Source organism: Synchiropus splendidus, chromosome 4, assembly GCF_027744825.2.
Source record: "Synchiropus splendidus isolate RoL2022-P1 chromosome 4, RoL_Sspl_1.0, whole genome shotgun sequence".
Classification (NCBI taxonomy): Eukaryota; Metazoa; Chordata; class Actinopteri; order Syngnathiformes; family Callionymidae; genus Synchiropus; species Synchiropus splendidus.
Window position 1 is genome coordinate 22563247 of NC_071337.1, and position 8657 is coordinate 22571903.

General features: G+C 42.1%; 1 protein-coding gene across 1 annotated transcript; it reads right to left on the bottom strand.

The window, feature by feature from the left end:
• Positions 1-4292: 4292 nt before the first annotated feature.
• On the bottom strand, positions 4293-6377 carry LOC128757806 (NXPE family member 3-like). The gene is given in 6 exon segments (XM_053863353.1): positions 4293-4846; positions 4849-5013; positions 5100-5306; positions 5371-5441; positions 5915-6210; positions 6290-6377. Coding segments are annotated over 6 exon segments (1221 nt in total). The 5' UTR covers positions 6353-6377; the 3' UTR covers positions 4293-4427.
• Positions 6378-8657: the final 2280 nt, after the last annotated feature.

The following is an 8657-nucleotide window of genomic DNA, read 5'->3' on the forward strand; positions in this document are numbered from 1 at the left end:
AAGTCCAATTTCAAAGTAAACAGGTGTGGTTTAGCATCATCTAAAAATATAAGTACTCTTCTCACTGGAAAAGATGGAGAGTTTGTTGTGGATTTTTCTGACTACAATAAAGCTCTTGGAGGGAAAATTGTTCTTGACAAATAATCTTTGCAAAGAGAGAGAGAATACAAGTTCACAGTATGAAGTTCACACTCTCACTGAGGAATTCTCAGCGAGCATACACTTTAATCCAGTGTACCGGAGGGGTAACACTGAACATAACAAACATGAATGTTGCAACAATCTTGAGCATCAGTTCAGTCTGCACTTGGAGCTCTGGAAACAAGAAGGAATGGTACAACCCAAAACAAGGCAGCCTTCACCTTTCCATTAGTCTGAACAATGACAATAATTTTCCATCACAATGGATAGGGGAAACACCCTGCTACAGGACAGTTGTATTGCTTATTGTTTATACATGAAGGCAGCACAATATCTGGAGAAAAGCAGCTGTGCAGAGCTCCACTCACACAGACAAAAATGACCGCAGAATATTCCCTTCTTAAACGCAGCAATTGTTCATCGCGTTCAGTTTGTTTCAGTTCAATTGTTCAGTGAAGGGACTTCTGAATATGACCGTTTTGTAAATGTGACCATAGTGGTAACTTTCATACTCCATGGACAGCAGAGTTGGACATTGACCACAAATAACTTCAACCTGTCGAAAGAAGCTCTAGGCATGACTTCAAAACTACACCTGACAACCACCTTGTCCAACCCATCCACATTCCCATGGTGTAATATATTGACGCTGTAAAAGTGGACTTTTGCGTACTATACTGGTGGAGAAAAAAAAATGTTTTGCTTCCATGTAACTGACCGCGAAGAGATACAGTGTTTATAACTCCTTATGTGGCTCTCCTCCTCAGTAGTGGTACTGAAAGTCACTGTAACTAAAATGCAAGGCCATTTGATGGCCTTTAAATAACATTTTGGGCACATTTCAAACATAGAAGTAAATGGCACGCCTAAAGGCCTAAAGCCCCAAGATTCTCCTGGCCACCCAGGTGGACTTTATCCTCAGCAATAGCCCGGGCCTGGACATCCTTCACCTGACGTTTCAGGGTTATGGTACCAGACTGGATTACACCAAAAGGAATCACAAGAGAGAACTATACCAAGGAATGCAAAGCAACCATCTGGCACAGCAGCCTAGTACCATGTATTAGAAGAAGGAACAATAGTGGGAGGGGTGACACAAACACAGTACAGTAAACGGCAACAAATACAACTGGGGTTAATTTGCAAGACTTGGTAGGCAGCTGCTGATCAAGGGTGGAAAGCCACACTTAGAGGTGGCTGGTAAAGGTAGGCAACCATGAATGGACACATAACCGCGGAGGATGAGGTTAGGGTACTTTGAGCACATGACACCCATGACGTCCCATTTAAAAAGGCATGCCAAATTTGAAAAAAACTGTGGACCTCTCAGAGACTGCGTCATGTGGAGTCGGAACTCATGAAGAACCATGAGGTTGGCAGTCTCTAGAACAGATGGGAGCTTGTTCAAAGGAACAAAGTGTGCCATCTCGGAAAACCTATCGACAATGGTAACCATAGCATTTATACCTGCAGAGGGAGGTAGACCCGAGATAAAGACGACCACAATGGACCAAGGGCCGTTGGGGACAGTGGTTGAAGGAGCAGTCTCAGGAACAAATAAACGGTTAGGAGGACTGGAACACGAAACTCTGATGAAACGGGATTCAGGGAGGATAGTTTCAGTTCTCTCACCTGTAGCTGAGTGTTTATGAAGGCATGAAAGGGCATAAGGTTTGGTGTTTTAACTCCTTGGCCTGTGTGTGAGAACCTGAACCGCCAGAGGAACAAAGCCCACCGGGCCTGGCGCATGTACCTATGTTGTATTTTGTTTCGGCTGGAAAAGACGGTACACAGATGAACCTTGTTATCCTGGGGATCACGCTATGCGAGAGTAGGAACTGCTGCAGTTTGGCCGGTCGAGCATCGCACGCTGGACCAGGTGTGTCTGGTTCACTGCAGCCCAAACAATAGGCCACCTCCGCAATCAAAGCACTTCACTGGTGCTGAACTGGCATTGATCGTGTCGTCATCATCACCTACTCACATCAGGAAGCAGAGGTTCCGTTCCTATTACATGTAGTGTTATATATAGCAATAAATGTTACATTCTTTTTTGGGACTTGATTTTCTTTTTTCCTCCATTTTACTGGCCTGTTGAAACAAGTAATAGCTGCATTGATATGCTAAATTAATATGAATTTTATTACTGTGTTATAATGATTTCAACAGTATTTGTTGTCACTCGAAATAAATAAAAAAAACACTGAGGAAAAAATAGTCAACTCCCTGGAGAGTCCTTCTCTCTGCCACTCTACAGCGTTAACCCTCCTGTCACTTACCAAGATTTTCTCCACTTCTCACTTTTCATGATTTATACTCTGAATATTTAAATCAAAATAACGTGAACGTTAGGCAGCGTTCAGACTTTTTTCTTCTCCTTTTGTTTTCATTCATTCATTTCATTTTTTACTTCCTCTTCTAAGAAGGAAGTTGTTTATGTTCATGGGAGTGAAGGTTCAACTTAAATCAGCTCAACTGTGCAGTATGTCAAAGAATTAATGACATGGCATCAGGACAAACAACGGATCAGATAAGGAATTCAGATATGTTAAAGAAACAAGGACGAGTCGGGGTGGAAAAAATGAGAACTATGTGGAAATAAGAGTCCAGAATGGCAGCCACTTCAACAAAAGGTGCTCACTCAAGCATTAAGCTGCAAATGAATAAATAAAAACATTGCTCTCTGGAGAGGAGTCCTGATTCAGTGACTCTTCGAGTCAATGGACACGTGGCAGTAAGGCGATTGGAGTGATAAGGAGAAGGATGTCCTGCATAACTGAAGCAGGATGTCCTGCTGTTATACTGGATGATGCAACTTGGTCATGAAGAGGAGATCTGGTGATTTCAGGAGACAAGCTTGTGAGACAGACTGGATGGGTTAATATCTTACAACTTGAAGCTGTCCGAAAATTAAAAATGTGTTACAACAAATTACCGTATTTTGCGGATTATCAAAGTTTGGCCGGGGTGCGATTTATGCGTGAAATTACATATTACATTACATTATATAATTTCACATGTTATTTTCACACTACACCGTAAGGGGGCGCTCTCAACCTGAGTTGAGAATTTTAACATTGTGCTCTAACTGAAATAAAAACAACTGAGAAAGGCTGAACAAAAATGGCACCGAAAGGAATATCATATTCTGTAGGTTACAAGCTGCAAGTAGTGAAATATGCAGCAGAAAGAAACTTTGGAGTTAGCGAGAAACTTGTAAGGGACTGGTGAAAAGCGGAGGTTACTCTTACTGAAATGAAGAAAACAAAAAAGCTCATCTCAGGCTAAAAGCCAGGTCGCCACAGCCAGGATTCAAATTCGGAAAGGCTGGAATAATGGGAACTACAACTGACGATGAGTCTGACGAAAGTGACGTAGAAGAGGAAGCGTCGCATCTTCTGCCACTGGAGTCGGCAGAGTTGTTTAAAAGTGACACAGAGGATGAAGATTTCATTGGATGTAGTGATTTGGAGTGATACTGATGGTTGGGTCAACTTGTCAGCCTGTTCTTTATGCTTCATGCTATAGTTACCGTACACGTATCCCGCCTGTCGTTCTCTATTCTATTTTTATTTTAAATTGCCTTTCAAAATGACATGTCTGTTCTTGGTGTTGGATTTTATCAAATAAATTTACCCGAAAAATGCGACTTATAGTCCAGTTTGACTTATATATGTCTTTTCCTTCTTTATTATGTGTTTTATGGCTGGTGCCACTTGTATATCTTATATATCCTTATATATCCGGAGCGATTTCCAATCCAGAAAATACAGTACATCAAAGAATCAGAGGCAAAAGTGCAGCACAATAACTACAAAAGGTCAGTTCAAGGAAATGGAGAGACACCTCACACCACAACAAATGCAAAAACTTTATTGATCAATTAGATCAAAACAACACCAAATTATATCATCCAAATGAATCCAGAATCAGAGAAAGGTCAGTTTGAAATTAGTGTCAAGGCGTAAAATCAGCAATAAAAGACTTAATATAGCTCAGTCTCACAGGAACCAGTACGACGCAGCCGAAGGCAACGTCACATGATTTGATTCTCCTGCTTTATACCAATGCCACCATATTGTCAAACCACTGCAAATGTAAATTAGAGTTCATGACCCACGGAGTGAGATTCCTTCTGCACTTCATCTCAGTCAATTCCACATGGTTCTCAGGTACAGTCAACATGTCAGAGACAGCAGTCTCACATGCCTCCCAGAGTCCATCAGGCTTCTTTGGTTTAGTCCATGCTTCCTCTTTCATTGGAGCCCATTTCTAAGCAGTTGTGTTCAGGAAACGGCCACAGCGCTCTTGCCACCAAGCACCTTTCCCTCCTTCAGAGGACAGATGTAGGACAGGACCACATCCACCATGTTCTTGATAATAGGGGGCAGGGGGTGAAGCAGAAACCTGGCATCATGTGCCAATGTCATCTCCCAGGCATCCACCCAGCGAACATTCACTCTGTGGAACACAGCTCGAAGTATCTTATTCTGCTGCATGGTGGACCAGTCACTGTTGAATACTGCTCTAGAAGCAGACAGGTCTTTGATGTTTCCAGTGCGAATAATAACCAGTGTGCCTGGAGACCTGTTCAACAATTGCACAACAGCGTTGCGGATGCGCTGCAGTCTCCTGAGGTAAACCTCATCAGGTAATGAAGCGAAGTGAGCCCAGATACCCAAAATTACAACGGTGTTTGCTCCTCGATGGAGTTCAGCTCATTGGCAACGTATCGAACCTTGCTGACTGAGATGGGTCGTATACGTATGGGCAGACCATGGACCTGGTAGAGCATGAAGATGTTGTTTGCAATGTCGGTCGCCATGTACGGTCCGGTCTTTGGGCCATTGTGGAAATCAAAATTCACCAGACCTGAGAAGAAAAAAGGAAAAAAAGAAACACTTGTTGCAAATTCTGCTTGTTCTCAACCCATAATTGCATTTCTCATTATTCTCCACCTGGCAGTTTTTCAACAAGGTATTCATACCACTGTCTGACAGTGGAGTCTCCAAACATGTAGATCTTCTTTCCTTGGAGACATTTACTCATGGCAGCAGGCTTTTGAAAATGCTGAACTCTGGTCCCATCCAGGGCCTGCCACTCTCCACGGTAGTAATATCCAGAATGTCCCAAGTTCTCTACGGTTCTGTTCCTCTCTGACTGAACTGATGAAAGAGAAGCAAACTTCTTAAACATCCATTCCACAATGATCAGTTTGACTGTTGTTACCATTCCTCTGTGGCAGCACGTTCACAAACGCTGGTCCTTCAGATCTCAGTTTCACTTTCATGTTGACACCACTGAAAAAAGTCCAATCATACATACGTGATGAACACATGCCATTTGACTTGCATTGTGAGTATTTTTCAGTTTTAAGAATATATTTGCTGACTCAGAGTGAATATGAAGTAAGCATCAAAATGTGTTGACGCTTGTGCTGAATAAGAATAACTGGCTCTCATGATAGGTTCCTCTCATGTGTGGATGTGGCGCATATTTGTAGCCATTCTGTACTTCAGTACCACATCAACGCACCAGTTTCTCAGGTCAGTAAAATATGTCCAATTAAGGAACCAAGCTGTTGGGAAAGTCATGAGTGATGCTGACTACTGAACCACGTACCATATCCAGTTATCACATGAGTAGAACTGCAAAAGTTAATGAAAAGTGAACCCCTGGTTACAAGACCCAACCAAGCCCCCGACCAAAATAAAAGTTAAACTAAAGGCAATGAAAGTAATGTAGGATTTGTCAAATTCAAACAAGCTCTTACATTTGGAAAACCTTTTCTTCACCAGGGTATATTTTATCTCGATATCCTCCCATGGAATGGCTGATTCTGCTTTCACAGCCCAGCTGTTTTGGCTTGAAGCAGAACCATGGTTCCCCCGTGCGCAGGTCGGTGAAGTCACACACTGGCAGTTTGGTGGGTCGCAGGCAGAAATTACAGTTCATGGTTTCAGAGATGGAATTTAGGCGGAAAACACTTTTAAAGTAAACTCTGTCTGGATTGTCTTTGTTCAGTCTTCTTATTACTGTCACGGCCTCACTGGGATGAAGAAGAGTCACCTGTCAGACAAAAGAACAAAACAGCGTCTTGGACTGTACTTTGACTGTAAACTTGTGTGAACTGCACTTCAACCCTCACCTCGATGGTTGCTTTTCCAGTCCAGAGTAAAGGAAATGTGGCTGTGTAGGTAGGTGTTTTCATGGTCGATAACAATATCCGATATCTGAGTTCAAGACAGAAAAGATTATTCTGGACAAGTTAGCATTGCTGTGAGAGACCATATTAACTCTTCTGATGTGACTCAAATGGAATCCAACAGAATTGTGTTTGAGTAGCAGCAAAACAGCTGGTCAGAGAAAAGAATCTATCAAACATATACCTATTACATATCACTATGTGGTGTTTAAGAAGGTGGGGTGACCATGTTCTTTTGAGATTTCTCGTTTGTGTGGTGACATTTGTCACTAATTTAAAGAATTTTAATTCTCATAAATGAATGACCAAACAGCACTCAACAAGATCTTTAATAAAAATGATTCTTCTTACCTTTGAGGTTTTCCAGAGTTGAAACAGGAGAATTGCATTGAAGATGGAAAACAATATTAAAACTGCCATTGGTTTTTGAGTGCAGGACTTTCCCAAACTCTTTTCTTCCTCCTTCATGATCCAGACAATAGCTGGGAGCTGGGCGCCAACTGAGGAGGGACCACATGGACTGTCCGTCATTGTGGGGTCTCTCTCCAGCAACGTCAGCCAGCTGATGGACGAGATAGCAATGCTAGTCTAGCATCAGTGAGAGAGCGAGGCACGATGCTAGTGCGGAGCCGTGGCTGGCGGCAGATGCGACCCTCGTGCTAGACGGGGTCACGCTCTTATTCCATGAAAACATGGAGGAATGGTTCAGCCGAAAACAACGAGGTAGCCTTCACCAGTAACTTCGTTGGAACAATATCATTTTTCCATCCCAACTAGAAACATTTGAGTTTGACACCGTAAGACGAATATGAGACAAAAAAAATTCAGCATTTTGGCTTTGATTTCCAGGTGTTTACGTCTGGATCTGATACATAACTTAGATGATAACATTATTTGTAAAGGAACACTCCATTTTTTTGTTATCAAAAATATTGGAACTGTGACTGACAGACAGTTTTGTTTTACCATTTTACTGTTTTTTCAAACAATAAGTATCACTTGATGTCTGTAGTGTTCAGTTTCAGATTCAGGTTTTGCCTGTGAAGAAACAAAATATGAAGTCTTATTTGCTTTAATTCGTCCGATCCAATACTTTTGACCACCTAAAATGTGGTGCTTCTTTACAAAAAAAATGTATCACATCCAGATGTAAATACCTGGAAATAAAATCTAAAATGTTGATCTCTTGCCTCATATTAATCTTTTGGAGTCCACAGTAAAAAAAAAAAAAAGGAATTTGCTTCATTGTTCCTAACCTTTTGGAGCTGACTATAGTTTCGGACAGTGATGGAGTTACGTGCGCACAGGAGGGAGGAACGGGCCGCTGATGGGATGAGACTAAACCCTGTCCAGGTGAGGAGATGGAGAAAAAGGCAACAGTATAGTGTGTGACAGAAACATATTCCCCAATACACGTTTATCTAGTCGTAATTGTGAATTTGATCATAAAAAAGTAGTAATAGTAGCAGTAGTTAATAATAATAAAAAACAACAATAGTAGCAGTAGTCGTAGTTTTGAACAACAAAGTACTCATGTTGGTGCAAGAGCCAAGTGTGGATTACAGTAGTCTACGTCATTATATTGCGCTTTGTGTGAATTGTCAATTCTTCTGGCCCAGGTTTTCTTGTATTCGCGTGAGCTATGGTAACCAGCGAGTGCCCAGAAATGTTTTTGTTTTGTATTATTTTTGCTTCTGTTGTTGGTGTGATGATTGCGGCTCTGCAGATGAGGGAAGTTGCAGGAAGTTTTCAGGAAGTTCGGTCAAAGCCGGTTCGAACAACGGTCATATGATGAATTGTGGTTTGGTTTTGAAGTTGCTACATTCATTGACCCCTCCACAAGGTGAAGATGCACCCAATGTCATAGATCTTGCGGCGACACCAACACGCACGTATAGGAACCACAATGTAGCAATGTTATGGAATGTCACGTAATTTTTTTGCAGGTGTAACAGGAGTTCAAGGTGGAGGTGGGACTGCACTTATGCTGAGCTCTAAGCCCCTTCTTGTTTGCCATGGTGATGGACAGGTTGGCAGATGAGGTTAGACAAGAAGCCCCTTGGACCATGATGTTTGCAGATGACATTGTGATCTGCGGTGAGAGCAGGGAGCAAGTGGAAGATAAGCTAGAGAGGTGGAGGTTTGCCTTAGAAAGGAGAGGAATGAAGGTTAGCCACAGCAAGACAGAACATGTGTGTGAATGAGAGGGACCCAAGTGGACAGGTGAAGTTACAGGATGCAGAGATAAAGAAGGTGGGTGATTTTAAGTACTTAGGCTCAACTGTCCAGGGCGATGGAGAGTGTGAGAGAG